At 39.7% G+C, this 17,913-nt stretch overlaps 1 protein-coding gene and 1 long non-coding RNA gene across 2 annotated transcripts; one reads left to right on the top strand and one right to left on the bottom strand.

Annotated features, from left to right (window-relative positions):
- Positions 1-3,687: 3,687 nt before the first annotated feature.
- On the bottom strand, positions 3,688-6,082 carry LOC120873721 (GTP-binding nuclear protein Ran-like). Its single transcript, XM_040254566.1, has one exon. The coding sequence runs from the start codon at positions 6,013-6,015 to the stop codon at positions 5,365-5,367; it is 651 nt and encodes a 216-aa protein (XP_040110500.1). The 5' UTR covers positions 6,016-6,082; the 3' UTR covers positions 3,688-5,364.
- Positions 6,083-6,767: 685 nt separating this feature from the next.
- LOC120873723 lies at positions 6,768-8,418 on the top strand. Its single transcript, XR_005723516.1, has 2 exons — positions 6,768-6,908; positions 7,924-8,418. It is a non-coding gene; the product is annotated as an uncharacterized LOC120873723 (long non-coding RNA).
- Positions 8,419-17,913: the final 9,495 nt, after the last annotated feature.

Below are 17,913 nucleotides of genomic sequence, written 5' to 3' on the forward strand. Positions count from 1 at the left end.
ATTTTTCAATTTGTTAATGTTGTGTATTACATTGATTGATTTGCGGATATTGAAGAATCCTTGCATCCCTGGGATAAAGCCCACTTGGTCATGGTGTATGATCTTTTTAATGTGTTGCTGGATTCTGATTGCTAGAATTCTGTTGAGTATTTTTGCATCTATGTTCATCAGTGATATTGGCCTGTAGTTTTCTTTTTTTGTAGTATCTTTGTCAGGTTTTGGTATTAGGGTGATGGTGGCCTCATAGAATGAGTTTGGAAGTTTACCTTCCTCTGCAATTTTCTGGAAGAGTTTGAGTAGGACAGGTGTTAGTTCTTCTCTAAATTTTTGGTAGAATTCAGCTGTGAAGCCATCTGGACCTGTGCTTTTGTTTGCTGGAAGATTTCTGATTACAGTTTCAATGTCTGTGCTTGTGATGGGTCTGTTAAGATTTTCTATTTCTTCTTGGTTCACTTTTGGAAAGTTGTACTTTTCTAAGAATTTGTCCATTTCTTCCACGTTGTCCATTTTATTGGCATATAATTGCTGTTTGTAGTCTCTTATGATCCTTTGTATTTCTGTGTTGTCTGTTGTGATCTCTCCATTTTCATTTCTAATTTTATTGATCTTATTGTTCTCTCTTTGTTTCTTGATGAGTCTGGCTAATGGTTTGTCAATTTTATTTATCCTTTCAAAGAACCAGCTTTTGGCTTTTTTTGATTTTTGCTATATTCTCTTTTGTTTCTTTTGCATTTATTTCTGCCCTAATTTTTAAGATTTCTTTCCTTCTACTAACTCTGGGGTCCTCCATTTCTTCCTTTTCTAGTTGTTTTAGGTGTAGAGTTAGGTTATTTATTTGACTTTTTTCTTGTTTCTGGAGGTATGCCTGTATTGCTATGAAGTTTCCCCTTAGCACTGCTTTTATAGTGTCCCAGAGGTTTTAGGTTGTTGCATTATCATTTTCATTTGTTTCTATGAATTTTTTGATTTCTTCTGTGAGTTGTTGGTTATTCAGAAGCGTGTTGTTCAGCCTCCATATGTTGGGATTTTTAATAGTCTTTCCCCTGTAATTGAGATCTAATCTTAATGCATTATGGTCAGAAAAGATGCTTGGAATGATTTCGATTTTTTTGAATTTATCAAGGTTAGATTTATGGCCCAGGATGTGATCTATCCTGGAGAAGGTTCCGTGAGCACTTGAGAATATATATGGAATTTAGAAAGATGGTAATGATAACCCTGTATGCGAGACAGCAAAAGAGACACAGATGTATAGAACGGACTTTTGGACTCTGAGGGAGAGGGAGAGGGTAGGCTGATTTCAGAGAATGGCATTGAAACATGTATAATATCATGTAAGAATCGAATTGCCAGTCTATGTCCGATGCAGGATATGACACGCTTGGGGCTGGTACACGGGGATGACCCAGAGAGATGTTGGTGGGAGGGGTGTGGGAGGGGGGTTCATGTTTGGGAATGTACACCCGTGGTGGATTCATGTCAACGTATGGCAAAACCAATACAGAATTGTAAAGTAAAATAAAATATAAATAAATAAATTAATTTTTTAAAAAAAGAAACATGTATACTATCATGTAAGAAACAAATCGCCAGTCTATGTTTGATACAGGATACAGGACTCTTGGGGCTGGTGCACGAGAATGATCCAGAGAGATGATATGGGGTGGGAGGTGGGAGGGGGGTTCAGGATTGGGAACTCATGTACACCCATGGAAGATTCATGTCAATGTATGGCAAAACCAATACAGTATTGTAAAGTAAAATAAATTAAAAATAAAAAGTAAAAAAAAAAAAGAAAAACAAAAACGAAACAAAAAACCCAAAAAACAAACAAACAGAAAAACACAAAATCACAGAAATTATAAAGTATACATATATGAAGTTTTCTTTAAAAATAGGGTCTTTCTTTCTTTTTTTATTTGCAAGGTAATAGGTTATAAAAATGAAAATTAAAGGAGTAATGGGGACTTAAAAATAACAAAAAAATAAAAGAAAATATTTTTTTAATTTAAAAAATTATAATAGTAAAACTATATCTAAGACTTTCTCTGGAGCTGTTGTGGACAGTGTGGGGTTAGTTCATTTTCAGATAGTTCCTTGGTCCGGCTTGTACTTCTCACATTCTATAGGCCCCTTCCTATGTAGTTGGTGCTAACTACAGAGTTTTAATCTATTGCACCTGAACCAAAGTGGTTCCCTCTGTTTATTTTAACTTCTTCTGTTTGCTGATCTCTTCAGTGTATAATTTCTGCCCTGACACAAGGATCACAGTGGTGGTCACTTTTTTTAGGCTAGCTTGTTCGGTCGTGCTTTGGGTAGAGAGGAACACTGCAAACAAATATCACTGGCACGTGTTCACAGTGATTCAGCCACACTGGGTTTCCCCTGCTCACAGCATATGTGCTTTCTCAGTCCACACTGCTCAGACTCTAGTTTGCTCTGCTGGGAACTGTCTGATGCGGGCCCTGGTTTGCATGCACTTCCCAGGTCTAAGCTGCTCAGTTTCAGGTTCTTGGGTACTCCACAAAGGTGCAGACTTGGTTGGGTCTGCATTTTGCACCCATCCCAGGTCCGAGCAGCTCAGGTGACCAGGTCCTTGGCGCGCGTAGTCGCCCTCAATTGAAGGCTGTGACTTATCCCCTCCCCCGTCCCAGCCGCTCGGTTTTCTGGGTGTACAACAGGCGCACCTTCTCAGGTGTGCTGTGTGTCTCTTCTGGGAAGCTGATCTCTGGCTGCGACCCTCCCGGTGGATGTTGACCATCCAGAATCCCAAGAAGTCTTGGTTATCTAGGAAGTCTGATTGCAGTTTGGTATAGGATGCCTCCCTGGGGCTGTGATTGCCCCCTTCCTGCACTGGCTGGCCTCACCTGCATGTGGGCTGGGTCCGAGCATGTGGGCTGGGTCCGAAGCCAGCTAGCTCTGCTCAGTCCTTTGTTCTGTGAGCATGCCTGGAGGTGGTTAGGGCTTTTCGCGGGATCACAGGACAGCTATTCCACAGTCTGGGTTGCATCTCAAGCTAGTTCCCTCAGATTGCCCTCAGGGCATTCATGCCTTATCTTAAGCAATACAGCCTGCTCCTCCCTGTCCTCCGTAGCTAGTGGGGGATGCAAGCCTCTGGGCTGTTGCACCACTGGGAGTTGCTGTTAGGGACGGAATCTGTGGGGTTTAATTATTTATTTATTTTTCCTCCCGGTTATTTTGCCCTCTGAGATTCCAAGGCTCGCCACAGACCCACCGGAGAGAGTGTTTCCTGGTGTTTGGAAACCTCTCTCTCTTTTTTTTTTTTAAGACTCCCTTCCCTGTACGGATCTCAGTCCCTACCTCTTTTGTCTCTCTTTTCATCTTTTATATTTTGTCCTAACTCCTTTCGAAGACAATGGGCTGCTTTCTGGGTGCCTGATCTCCTCTGCCAGCATTCAGAAGTTGTTCTGTGGAATTTGCTTGGGGCTCAAATGTTCTTTCGATGAATTTGTGGGGGAGAAAGTGGTCTCCCCGTCCTATTCCTCCTCCATCTTAGGACCACCCCCCCTTCTATATGATTTTAAGCTAGCATCCATCTCTAATGAACCCTGCCATATACTTTAAGACAAACAATCTGCATGGCAATGATAAATACCAGCAGTTTTTATTATACTTATTATTACAGAAGTTATTATTAATTAGATGAGAAATCTGTTTATAAAAGTCTTTTTTTTTTTTCCAGGCAAAGTAGAAGCAATATATTTTGCAATTTTCTTCCAAGAATGACTCAAATTCTCTCCCACCTCCAAGTAGCTCCCAAAATCTTACTGTTACATTTAGGCTTCAGAGTGTTAGTCATACTGGCATTCTACATAAGGTTACAAATACATATCCCTCATGTATCTCAATGAAAGATTTCATCTGATCATGGAAACTTTCTATCTGTTAAAGTCTGGTTTTGAACTGAATATAGCATAGCATATACATCAATTCAAATCTGTAAGTCAATCTATTAATATTTATTCAATATTTTAACAAATTAAAATGTATCCAATTTTATCCTTTAGTCTGTTTTTCCATATACTTAAAAGGGATTCTTCCCTACTTTTAGGTAGCAAAGTAATCATTTAAGAATAATTGGACATCTAAAGAACTTTGGTAAACTGAACTATAGTACAGTAGTACTTACAAGAGGAAAATAGCTCGTCTTGATTTCTAATTGCTACAGTATGGTGTCAGTGAGATCAAACTCAGGCAAGACAGACCCAATTCATGTTTACATGTGAAACCATACAAGTTAAGTGGTTAATCTACTCAAAGTCTGGCAGTCTGTTCACATCATTGAGAGGCTTACCTAAGACCTACTTTTCTGCTGCATCATCCTGAGGTGTTCTTGCACCACCCAGAAAAATTCTTTGGGGAGAGAAAAATCATCAAAGCTGTGATATATCCATTGAAATCCTTAATCTTTGATAACCTTTAAAGCTTGGGAGTACTTAACAGCAGCTAAACATGGAACATCTTCTAGAATGCCAACTTTACATTAAAAATGTAACATCAAAAAACAAAAAAGTAAATGCACAATTATATTCATATTTAACAGATGAGATGTCCCTCAAGTTCCTGCAACCATCTGTATGATGTCACTGGACTTTGACAAGCTCTACATTAGAAAATGGTTACTTCTACCATAAAATGCAAATATAATTAAAGTATCTGTTTAAAACATCTGAAACAGGTACCACCTTTGACAGGTCACATAAATCTCATCCCTAGGTGACACTACCTAAGCCCAAAGGCAGGTGGGGTGTTATTTTAGCCTAACTATTGATAGTATTTACACCTCTTATCAAATACAATACTGTTGACTTGTCATTACATTTGTGTGAAATGATTCAAGTATACAGAAAATTAGAAGCATTTAACCTAACTGACTTCAAGTTAAGTGGTAATAGCAAAGGCAATTCAAATAGTAACATGGCACAACTTTCCCTGTTAGCGGTTTTAAAATGCTCATTTAAACAAGGGATGAGTTCACTTGCTTAGATATTTGAAATACAACTTTATTCTGATTCTAAACGAAAAGGAATGGGAATGACAGTAACAAACAAGATTCCACCTCTCAATATTGTCATGTGACTATAGCAGTCTTATATTTGAAACTCAAGGAGGAAACAACTGTGTTCCAAAACACCTAAATATGCAGGTCCAAAAAATGAAGGTATTTTTTTTTTTAAACTGCCACATTCACTCCAAAGCCCATCCATCTCCTTCAGCATCCAAAGATTAAGCACATGTTCTGCTTAGCTATATAATAAAGTGGCAAACACGCTGCACCACTGACATCACAGGACAGTTGCCTATAAAACTAGACTTCTGACGCTGGGCCCCAGCTTCACTTTCTCACAGGTCATCATCTTCATCCGGGAGAGCAGTTGTCTGAGCAACCTCTAAATCGTGCTCGTACTGTGCTGCCAAGGCTGGGTCCATGACCACCTCTGGCGGGGCAAGAGCAGGCATGGCGACAAACTCCAAGTTAGGGTCTCCAATCAGTTTTCTAGCAAGCCAGAGGAAGGGCTTTTCAAAGTTGTAGTTACTTTTGGCAGAAATGTCATAGTACTGAAGATTCTTCTTTCGGTGGAAGACAATTGACTTTGCCTTAACCTTTCTGTCCTTAATATCCACTTTGTTGCCACACAACACAATTGGGATGTTCTCACACACTCGTACCAGATCTCTATGCCAGTTAGGCACATTCTTGTAAGTAACTCTTGATGTTACGTCAAACATTATAATGGCACACTGAGCTTGTATATAATAACCATCTCTCAGTCCACCAAATTTCTCCTGACCAGCTGTATCCCATACATTGAACTTAATAGGTCCTCTGTTGGTATGGAACACAAGAGGATGGACCTCAACACCCAAGGTAGCTACATACTTCTTCTCAAATTCACCAGTCAGATGATGCTTCACGAATGTAGTTTTTCCAGTACCACCATCACCAACCAAAACAAGTTTGAACTGAACTTGGGGTTCTCCTTGGGCAGCCATCGCGATGTTACTTCCAGAAGCGTCTCCGCGCCCGTCTGACTGAGGGCTGGAAAGATGGCGGAAGCGCAATTCCTGTTTATAAAAGTCTTATGAATTTATAATCCAGACATCCCAAACTCTCACAGAGTCTCCCCATTTTAAACCATAATCCACGTATTCTGCTGCTGCTAAGTCGCTTCAGTTGTGTCCTACTCTGTGGGACCCCATAGACGGAAGCCCACCAGAATCCCCCATCCCTGGGATTCTCCAGGCAAGAACACTGGAATGGGCTGCCATTTCCTTCTCCAGTGCATGAAAGTTAAAAGTGAAAGGGAAGTCGCTCAGTCGTGTCCGACTCTTCGAGACCCCATGGACTGCAGCCTACCAGGCTCCTCCGTCCACGGAATTTTCCAGGCAAGAGTACTGGAGTGGGGCTCCATTGCTTTCTCCGAATCCACGTAGTAGATGTGTGAAAACTAAAGTAGTAAAATAAAGCAGCTGATGGGGACAGACACCAGTATGATAAGAAGAATGGATTCATAAGGTCTAACACCCTAGGACCCATGGACTCACTACTTCAAATATCACTGTCTCTTGCCTTAAGCATATTCCTTGTTTATTACTTCTTTGTCTGGCTCAAAATGCCATTGTCTTTCTTTGGACCTAGGATTTCTCACCTGTAGATCATAAGATTGGAATGAATAATTTATAACATTTCTTCCAGTTCCATGACTTCTTTAAAATTCAGTTTATCTTCATCTTTTCTTCCCAGGGGACAGGTGTATTAGTATCACTGAGTTCTGTGCTGTATGATGACAAAGTATTTCCTAACCCAGAAGTGTTTGACCCTGGCCACTTCCTGGATGAGAGTGGTAACTTTAAAAAGAGTGACTACTTCATGCCTTTCTCAGCAGGTAACAGAATTTTTTCCTTCATTACTTCAAAGTGAAAGTGAAGTCGTTCAGTCGTGTATGACTCTTTGTGACCCCGTGGACAGTAGCCCACCAGGCTCCTCTGTCCATGGGATTCTCCAGGCAAAATCCTGGAGTGGGTTGCCATTTCCTTCTCCAAGGGATCTTCCCGACCCAAAGATCGAACCCAGGTCTCCCGCATTTCAAGCAGACGCTTTAACCTCTGAGCCACCAGGGATGTTTTCTGGGGGGCGGGGGAGGGGGGATCAGTTGGAACTTCCTATAAAATTCCCATTCAGGGACTGGTTGAACTGCTCTTTTCCTATACTCAGGTGTAGCAATTGCAATGCCCACACACTTTCCCTCCTCATAATATATGCTCTTTATTGTACTAAGTCACCAAAGCTTTGGAAAGATGACCCAATTCTTTCAAATTCAGAAATAAACTTTGAGCTAGGTGCTGAAAATATAAGAGAAGTGCACCTTAACCAGAAGGAACCATGTGTTGTAAAACTTGAAACTTCAAGAGGTATTGAAGATTGATGAAGATGTAGTTAGAGGAGAGAACAGGGGCTGTGAGGAGTAGAAATAAAGATGATGGGGACATCAGACTAAGAACATTAAATACAACTATACTGTGTGTTTCCAGGGGAAGAAAAAGATTGATGAAAACATGAAATATCAAATTGCATGAGAATACTTAATGAAGTACTTGGCATAGTGCCAAAGCTCATAAAAAATTTGTGTAAATAAGAGTAGCCATTAAGATATGAAATTATGTGGACAGCATGTGTATCCATCTATCTATCTATCTAACTGTTGTGGCTTACATTTATCCATTCAACCATTCACCAATGGTTACTTTCTAACCACTGATAAGTAACACATTGGCCAGTTCCTCATGAAATTCCCCCACAGCTGTGAGAGATTGGAATGCCAGATGTGCATGCCAACTCTTTCTAACAGCCAGAAACACAGTGTTCAAGGAGCATGTACTCTCTGTGTTTGTTATTTTCAGGAAAACGGATTTGTGCAGGAGAGGGCCTGGCCCGCATGGAGGTGTTTTTATTCCTGACAGCGCTTTTACAAAAATTTACTTTGAAATCTGTGGTTGGCCCAAAGGACATCGACACCACCCCAACTGCCAATGGGTTCGCTTCTGTGCCACCTCCTTATAAGCTCTGCTTCATTCCTCTGTAAGGAGGTGTCTCCTATGATGTTGTCTTCAACTCCTTCTCATCTGGGGCATTGGTCACCTCCTTTCCTCTTCATTCTTCTGCCTAGGAATGCCTTCTCAACCTCTCTTCTTGTTATGGTGCAGTTTCACTGCAGAAATGTATCTGCTATTCTCCATGTCCTGTAACATTTGTATTGGCCATCACATATGCTAATGCTTTATCTATTATCGAGTAGCACTATGTAGTCAATACAAAATAGAACAAGATGATTAGTGTATGGCAATGGAGAGTCATTATTCCAGTGTATGTTCCTAATAAAAAGCATAATTTGATGAGCCAGTTCTCAGAGTTTCCTTATGGTGTGTCTAATACAAGTAAGAAAGGAAGGAAAGTAATTCAAAGAAGTCATGTTGGTCTCATAGTGATCAGCACAGAGGACTAGGGAGATTAAGCGGGAAAGTTCTCTTGGCTACATGTCACCTAGAGTTACTTGACGTTTGGATTTGAAACTGAAAGAGATTGTGTCCAGGAATGCCTCAGTAGGAAAATACTGAGATCAGTGATAGTAAGGGATTAAATCCAAAGTAAGCCACAGAAAACTACAAATGAAAATTAGAGCAGAAATCAGTGAAATTGCAAACAAGGAATCAAGATAAAAATCAATGAGACCAAACCTAATTCTTTGAAAAGTTGAACAGAATTGATAAACCCATAAGTAACCTATTCCCCACTCTGACAGAAGACACACATTATTAATATCATTGCTAAAAGAGGGACCATAACTTTAAGTCCCAGAGCACTAAAAGGATAATAAGGGATTATTATGAAGCAGTATGCCCACCACTTTGAGAAATTCAATGATATCGGTTAATTTCACACACAATCTGTCAAAATTCACACAGGAAAGAGTAACACCAACTAATTGAAACTAGTTGAAAGACTTCTGTACCCTTAGTGAATGTAAACCTAGCCACATCAAAACCAGAAAGAGGAGCAGATCCTCTCTCATCACAACTACCAAGCCCAACAATATGCCATATAATTGGGCAGGTATCCCCCTCCCAGCTCTCAGCTTCTCCTTGAGGAACAAAGGAGTTGGCATGCACATCTGGCATTCCAACCTCTCACAGTTGTGGGGGAGTTTCATGAGGAATTGGTCTCTGTGTTACCTGCCTTGGAGCACTGAAAGGACTCAACGAGCTGTATATACCTGGGAGTTTCTAGAACATTAGAAGCAGACTGGGCCAGCACACAGGTTTGAGAGGCCTCCAGAATCTCTGGCTGAGCTGATTGGTGAAGTTCTTCTCCTCCATGTAACTCGTCAGTGAAGATTGAAACCAACTATTGTCTAATGTGCAAACCGCAATGCAGAGAGTCAAGGAAAATGTAGAAACAGGAGATGTATGATTGACCTAAAACATTATTTAAAATAAGTCATGAAGTTGTTCACTGTGGCCTGGAGAACAGTAAAGAAATGAAGTAGGAATTTCAACAACAGGGCAGAAAATTCAAAGGTATGAAACAGAAGTCATAGAGCTGAAGATTACTTTTTGTATTTAAAAAAATCACTAGAGAATGTGACAATAGACTAGATCAAGCAGAACAAAAGATCTGAAAACTTGAAGATAAGTCATTGGAAATTATTCAATTGAGAGAAAAAAGAAAAAAGGAAGAAAAAGAAAAGAAGTTTAAGGGACTTACAGAACACTATTAAGTAGACCAATACATGCAGTATAGGAGTCATAGACAGAGAAGAGAGAAAGAGAAAGGACCAGAAAGCTAATTGAAATTAACAATGGCAGAAAACTTCCCACATCTGGGAGAGGAAGTGCACATAGAAGGAAGGAGGTACCAAGCAGGACACCTCTTACTCAGGAAATAAAATGGTTACTTCAAGAGAGTGATAGCTTTTTTTACTCAAAAGAAGCTGGTCTGGTTCTATTAGAGTTAGAACCATGTGAGTTAGACAGGAAAGTAGTATTTTTGTTTGTCCTGGTTAAAATGTTCCCCAAGACATGGGTTCACTTAAATTCTAAAGGTTATAGAACCAAACTTTTCTGACTCCATTTTAATAAACTGGCACTGTAATTATTAACTGTATTAATATTTATTTTGAAAGTCACTGATTAGTGTGAATCATGGAATATTGAACACTGGTGCCATATAAAGGAATTATAAAAATCAAACAAAGCCCATAGTCAGCATAAAGAAGGAATTAATAAAAATCACAGTGGGAATAAGTAAAACAGAGACTAAAAGAATGATAGAAAAGACCAACAAAACCAAGAATTGGTTTTTTTGATAAGGAAAAGAAAATTGATAAAATTTTAGCCAGATTCTTTACGGAAATTAAGAGTGGAACATATAAAATTAGAAATCATTGAGAAGTTACAACCAATATCACAAAAATACAAAGATTCATCAGAGAATACTACCAACAATTATTGGCCAATGAATTGGACAACATAGAAGAAATGGATACATTCTAGAAACATACAATCTTCCAGGACTAAATCAAAATAAATAGATAATCAGAACAGATGAATTACTAGTACTGAAATTGAATACGTAGTAATTAAAAAATCTGCCTCCAAACAACCGTTCAGGACTGGATGGCTTCACAGGGGAATTTTACCAAACATTTAAAAAATAGTTGAGAATTCCCTGGTGATTCAGTGATCAGGACTTTGTGCTTTCACAGCTGGTGATCAGACTCAATTCCTGCTCAGGGAACTAAGAACCCACAAACTACACATCACAGCCAGAAAAAAAATAGTTAATACCTATCCTTCTCAAACTATTCCAAAAAACTGAAGAGGAGGGAACACCTCCAAACTCATTCTGTGAGACCATCACTACTTTGATACCAAACCAAGACACTACTAAAAAAGAAAACTACAGATCAATATCCCTGATAAACAAAGAAGTCCTGAAAAAAATATTAGCTGAATTCAACAATACAAAAAATGATCATATACCATGAACTAGTGGGGTTAATTTTAGGGATGCAAGGATGATTCAACACCTACAAATCAATCAAAGTGATATACCACATTAACAAAACAAAGGGTTAAAATCACATGATCATCTTCCCCGATGCAGACAAAGCATTTGAGAAAATTCAATATCTATTCATGATAAAAAAAAAAAGACTCTTAACAGACTTGATATAGAGGGACCATATTTCAAGATAGTAAAGACTATTTATGACAGATCAACAGGTAACATCATATAAACAATGGAATTTAACTCAGCCATAAAAAAGAATGAAATTTTACCATTTTCAAAACGTGGATAATCCTGAAGGGTATTATGTTTAGTGAGATAAGAAAGACAAATACTGGACACTTTCACTTACTCAGTTCAGTTCAGTCACTCAGTTGTGTCTGACTCTTTGCGACCCCATGAACCTCAGCATGCCAGGCCTCCCTGTTCATCACCATCTCCTGGAGTCCACCCAAACCCATGTCCATTGAGTCGGTGATGTCATCCACCCATCTCATCCACTGTCGTCCCCTTCTCCTCCTGCCCTCAATCTTTCCCAGCATCAGGGTCTTTTCAAATGAGTCAGGTCTTCGCATCAGGTGGCCAAAGTATTGGAGATTCAGCTTCAACATCAGTCCTTCCAATGAATACCCAGGACAGATCTCCTTTAGGATGGACTGGTTGGATCTCCTTGCAGTCCAAGAGACTCTCAAGAGTCTTCGATGCGGCCTCAAAAATAAAACAAATGAACTAATACAACAAAACAGAAAAAGACTCACAACACAAAAAATAGGCTACTGGTTATCAGTGCAGAGAGAGATAGAGGGAAAGGGTAAGATAAAGGAAGGGCTTTAAGTACAAACTACTAAGTATAAAATTAAAGTTAATAAGATTCAAGGATATAATGTACAGCACATGGGATATAGCCAAAATATTATGAAAATTTTCAGTTCAGTTCAGTCACTCAGTCGTGTCTGACTCTTTGCAACCCCATGAATTGCAGCATGCCAGGCCTCCCTGTCCATCACCAACTCCCAGAGTTAACCCAAGCTCATGTGCATCAATTTGGTGATGCCAACCAGCCATCTCACCCTCTGTCGACCCCTTCTTCTCCTGCCCCCAATCCCTCCCAGCATTTGGGTCTTTTCTAATGAGTCAGCTCTTCACATGAGGTGGCCAAAGTATTGGAGTTTCAGCTTCAGCATCAGTCCTTCCAATGAACACCCAGGACTGATCTCCTTTAGAATGGACTGGTTGGATCTCCTTGCAGTCCAAGGGAATCTCAAGAGTCTTCTCCAACACCACAGTTCAAAAGCATCAATTCTTCAGTACTCAGCTTTCTTCACAGTCCAACTCTCACATCCATACACGACCACTGGAAAAACCATAGCCTTGACTAGACGGACCTTTGTTGGCAAAGTAATGTCTCTGCTTTTAATTTTTTTATTTAAATTTATTTATTTTAATTGGAGGCTAATTACTTTACAATATTGTTTTGTTTCTGCCGCACATCAACATGAATTCGCCATGGGCATACACGTGTTCCCCATCCTGAACCCCGCTCCCACCTCCCTCCCTGTACCATCCCTCTGGGTCATAACAGTGCTTTTTAATATGCTATCTAGGTTGGTCATAACTTTCCTTCCAAGGAGTAAGCGTGTTTTAGTTTCATGGCTGCAGTCACCATCTGCAGTGATTTTGGAGCCCCAAAGTATAAAGTCTGACACTGTTTCCACTGTTTCTCCATCTATTTCCCATGAAGTGATGGGACCAGGTGCCATGATCTTAGTTTTCTGAATGTTGAGCTTTAAGCCAACTGTTTCACTCTCCTCTTTCACTTTCATCAAGAGGCTTTTTAGTTCCTCTTCACTTTCTGCCATAAGGGCGGTGTCATCTGCATATCTGAGGTTATTGATATTTCTCCTGGCAATCTTGATTCCAGCTGTGCTTCTTTATGGAATACAAACTGTAAAAAATATCTAATAACCATGTTGTACATTTAAAATTAATATAGTATTAACTATGAAAAAAGTGAAAGTGTTAGTTGCTCAGTTGTGACTATAGCCCACCATGCTTCTCTGTCCATGTTCATTCTCCAGGCAAGAGTACTGGAGTAGGTTGCCATGCCCTTTCCAGGGGATCTTCTTCAACCCAGGGATCTATCCCAGGTCTCCTCCATTGCAGGCAGATTCTTTACTGCCTGAGCCACTATGGAAGTTCGAGTTAACTATGACAATTAAAAAAAAGGGGGGGGGCTTCCCTGGTGGCTTAGACAGTAGAGAATCTGCTTGTTAATGTGGGAGACCCAAGTTCTATCCCTGGATCAGGAAGATCGCCTGGAGGAGGGCATGGCAACCCACTCCAGTGTTCTTGCCTGGAGAATCCCATGTGCAGAGGATCCTGGTGGGATACAGTCCCTGGGGTCGCAAAGAGTTAGACACTTCCACTTTTTTCAATAAAAAATAACTTGGGGTGTCAGTAATTTTACATTTTATGGACAATTTTATTTCAGAAATTTACCTTAAGGAGACTCTGTGTATGCATAGCAGATTAAAAACATACATAATCTTGTCCTGTGTCAGAATCTCACTGAAATGACTATAATCTCAATTACAAATGAGAGTTAGTCTTTTATACTTGGAGAAGTGTATCACTTAATACACCACTATGCATATTCCAAGTGCAAAGATCTTCTCATTCATAACAGTAAAACATTTTGTGCTCAGAAGTTATTATTGATACAATAGCATCTAATAGATAATCTATATGTAAGTTTTCCTAACTTTCCTAGAATATCCATTATAGCTTTTTTTTTCCTTTGCAATTCAGTATCCAGTGAAGAAAATGGCATATAATTTGGTTATCTTTTCCCTTTGGACTCCTGTAATCAAGAATAAATTCACTTTGTTTCTTTATTCTCATTCATTACATTTACCTTTTTGTGCTTCCAGCTAGTAGTCGTGTGAAATGTTTGATTGTTTTCTAGAGGTTAAATTCCAGCTATGATTTTGGCAAGAGAACTACATAGATGCTATATGTATGTCCCACTGAATCTCATTGAGAAGATGGAGGCACATAATATCATGCATCCCATTATTGGTTATGTCAACCTCCTCACTAAACAAGGAGGTATTCCCAGATGTCCTCATGGGAGAGGTTTCATCATTCAATACATAATTAATAAAAATTTATGGCATCACACTTTAAGACCTTGCGGATATTCTACAGTCAAAGCATTCACCCAAGAGCTTTCACATTTGTTGATGGTCCTAATCTGAATTGTTGCCAAATGATCACTTTTTTTTTTCTATTTAACCCTCTCTTCTGTGTTTTTAAGCTAGGATCAATCCATAGTGATGATTTGCCCCATATTTTTTAATTAAGGGAAACAAATTATATTGCAGTGATAAACACACCTTAGTTGTTATTGAACTCTTTGTCATTATCTCAGAAGAGGTCCTTTTTCATTAGGTCAGAATTATTTGTATGTTTACAAAGGCCCTGGAAATAGATACTTTGGACATTTCAAGTGCCAGCAGAGATTTTCATTTTAGGCCACATGTGAGGTGAATGAAAACTAAAGTAATGAAATAGAGCAGCAGATGGGTACAGACACCAGTGTCCAGACTCTCTGCAAGCAGGACAGATTCAGGTCTGGTAGCTAACCACCCGTGTCCTTGGTACCTCAAATGCTATGGGAGGATGCTTTAACAAGATTGCTGCCATTAAACTTATGGTATTAAACTTATCCATGCCTATTGCTTTGTCTGTCTGATTTGAAATGCCTCTGCTCTTCTTTGGACCTAGGCTTCCTCATCTATGAGCTGAGTTGAAACATTTCTTCCAGCTCCATGACTTCATAACACATTTCAGGACACAACCATATTTACATTTCTGACCTCTGTGCTCGATAATGACAAAGAATCCTCCAACACAGAGGGGTTTGACCCTGGCCACTTCCTGGAGGAGACAAGCAACTTGCAAAAGAGCAATTTGGCAGAAAAAAGATTATTTCCTTCAGTATTTTGTGGAACAAGACACCTTTTTGAGATTAGATAGAACTTACATGGTGCCCACTCTGGGGCTGCTAGAATGGCTGTTTGTTCATAATCAGAAGCACCAGTCCCTAAGCCCATGTGGTCCCCACACTTCATGATACACCATTGGGTCAGATCACTGATGCTTTGAAAGATGATCCAGTTCTTCCAAATTGAGAAAATTAGAGTATGAGTTGATGAAATTCTTCCCCTAGACACATCACTGTGTGTCTGAGAACTTAGAATGTAAAACTCATTAAGACTTTCCTTACCTGCCATGAGAAGGGCACCTAACTCTGGCCAAATAAAAAAAAAATGCACTGAACGGATCATATGCCATGATTAAGTGGGATTTATTCCAGGGATGCAATGATGATTCATTATCTGTGGTTGGCTTGTTAATGGTTTGTAGCAATTAAAAATTAAATTAAATTAAAATTTTTCTAATTAAAATTTTATATTAGAAAATTTAAAATTTTAAAAAATCAAATTAAATTAAAAATTAAAGTTAAAAAAACTGGAAAAGGTCAGTTTTCATTCTAATCCCAAAGAAAGGCAATGCCAAAGAATGCTCAAACTATCGCACAATTGAACTCATCTCACACGCTAGTAAAGTAATGCTCAAAATTCTCCAAGCCAGATCTCAGCAATATGTGAACCATGAACTTCCAGATATTCAAGCTGTTTTTAGAAAAGGCAGAGGAACCAGAGATCAAATTGCCAACATCTGCTGATTCATCGAAAAAGCAAGAGAGTTCCAGAAAAACATCTATTTCTGCTTTATTGACTATGCCAAAACCTTTGACTCTATGGATCACAAGAAACTGTGGGTAATTGTTCAAGAGATGGAAATACTTGACTTGCCTCTTGAGAAACCTATATGCAGGTCAGGATGCAACAGTTAGAACTGGATATGGAACAACAGACTGGTTCCAAATAGGAAAAGGAGTACATCAAGGCTGTATATTGTCACCCTGGTTATTTAACTTATATGCAGAGTACATCATGAGAAACGCTGGGCTGGAAGAAGCACAAGCTGGAATCAAGGTTGCCGGGAGAAATATCAATAACCTCAGATATGCAGATGACACCACTCTTATGGCAGAAAGTGAAGAAGAACTAAAGAGCCTCTTGATGAAAGTGAAAGAAGAGAGTAAAAAAGTTGGCTTAAAGTTCAACATTCAGAAAACTAAGATCATGGCATCCAGTTCCATCAGTTCATTTCAGTTCAGTCGCTCAGTCATGTCTGACTCTTTGCGACCCCATGAATTGCAGCATGCCAGGCTTCCCTGTTCATCACCAACTTCCGGAGTTCACTCAAACTCACGTCCATTGAGTCGGTGATGCCATCCAGCCATCTCACCCTCTGTCGTCCCCCTTTCCTCTTGCCCCCAGTCCCTCCCACATCAGAGTCTTTTCCAATGAGTCAACTCCTCATGAGGTGGCCAAAGTACTGGAGTTTCAGCTTTAGCATCATTCCTTCCAAAGAACACCCAGGGCTGATCTCCTTCAGAATGGACTGGTTGCATCTCCTTGCAGTCTAAGGGACTCTCAAGAGTCTTCTCCAACACCACAGTACAAAAGCATCAATTCTTCGGTGCTCAGCTTTCTTCACAGTCCAACTCTCACATCCATACATGACCACTGGAAAAACCATAGCCTTGACTAGACGGACCTTTGTTGACAAAGTAATGTCTCAAATATGCTATCATATTGGTCATAACTTTCCTTTCCAGGAGTAGGCATCTTTTAATTTCATGGCTGCAATCACCATCTGCAGTGATTTTGGAGCCCCCCAAAATAAAGTCTGACACTGTTTCCAATGTTTCCCCATCTATTTCTCATGAAGTGATGGGACCGGATGCCATGATCTTCGTTTTCTGAATGTTGAGCTTTAGGCCAACTTTTTCACTCTCCTCTTTCACTTTCATCAAGAGGCTCTTTAGTTCTTCTGCACTTTCCGCCATAAGGGTGATGTCATCTGCATATATGAGGTGATTGATATTTCTCCCGGCAATCTTGATTCCAGCTTGTGCTTCTTCCAGCCCAGCGTTTCTCATGATGTACTCTGCATATAAGTTAAATAACCAGGGTGACAATATACAGCCTTGACATACTCCTTTTCCTATTTGGAACCAGTCTGTTGTTCCATGTTCAGTTCTAACTGTTGCTTTCTGACCTGCATACAGATTTCTCAAGAGGCAGGTCAGGTGGTCTGGTATTCCCAACTCTTTCAGAATTTTCCACGGTTTCTTGTGATCCACACAGTCAAAGGCTTTGGCATAGTCAATAAAGCAGAAATAGATATTTTTCTGGAACTCTGTTGCTTCTTTGATGATCCTGCAGATGTTGGGAATCTGATTTCTGGTTCCTCTACTTTTCTAAAACCAGTTTGAACATCTGGGAGTTCACAGTTCATGTATTGCTGAATCCTGGCTTGGAGAATTTTGTGCATTACTTTACTAGCATGTGAGATGAGTGCAACCAGTTCCATCACTTCATGGCAAATAGATGGGGAAAAAGTGTTAGACTTTATTTTTGGGGGCTCCAAAATCACTGCAGATGGTGACTGCAGCCATAAAATTAAAAGACACTTACTCCTTGGAAGGAAGTTATGACCAATCTAGACAGCATATTAAAAAGCAGAGACATTACTTTGCCAACAAACTTCTGTCTAGTCAAGGCTATGGTTTTTCCAATGGTCATGTATGGATGTGAGAGTTGGACTGTGAAGAAAGCCGAGTGCCAAAGAATTGATGCTTTTGAACTGTGATGTTGGAGAAAACTTGAGCGAGCATGCAAGGAGAT

The sequence above is a fragment of the Oryx dammah genome, unplaced genomic scaffold (genome assembly GCF_014754425.2).
Source record: "Oryx dammah isolate SB20612 unplaced genomic scaffold, SCBI_Odam_1.1 HiC_scaffold_14, whole genome shotgun sequence".
Classification (NCBI taxonomy): domain Eukaryota; kingdom Metazoa; phylum Chordata; class Mammalia; order Artiodactyla; family Bovidae; genus Oryx; species Oryx dammah.

Coding starts and splice junctions, on each gene's coding strand:
- LOC120873721 (XM_040254566.1), bottom strand. CDS start 6,015: ATGGCTGCCCAAGGAGAACCCCAAGTTCAGTTCAAACTTGTTTTGGTT.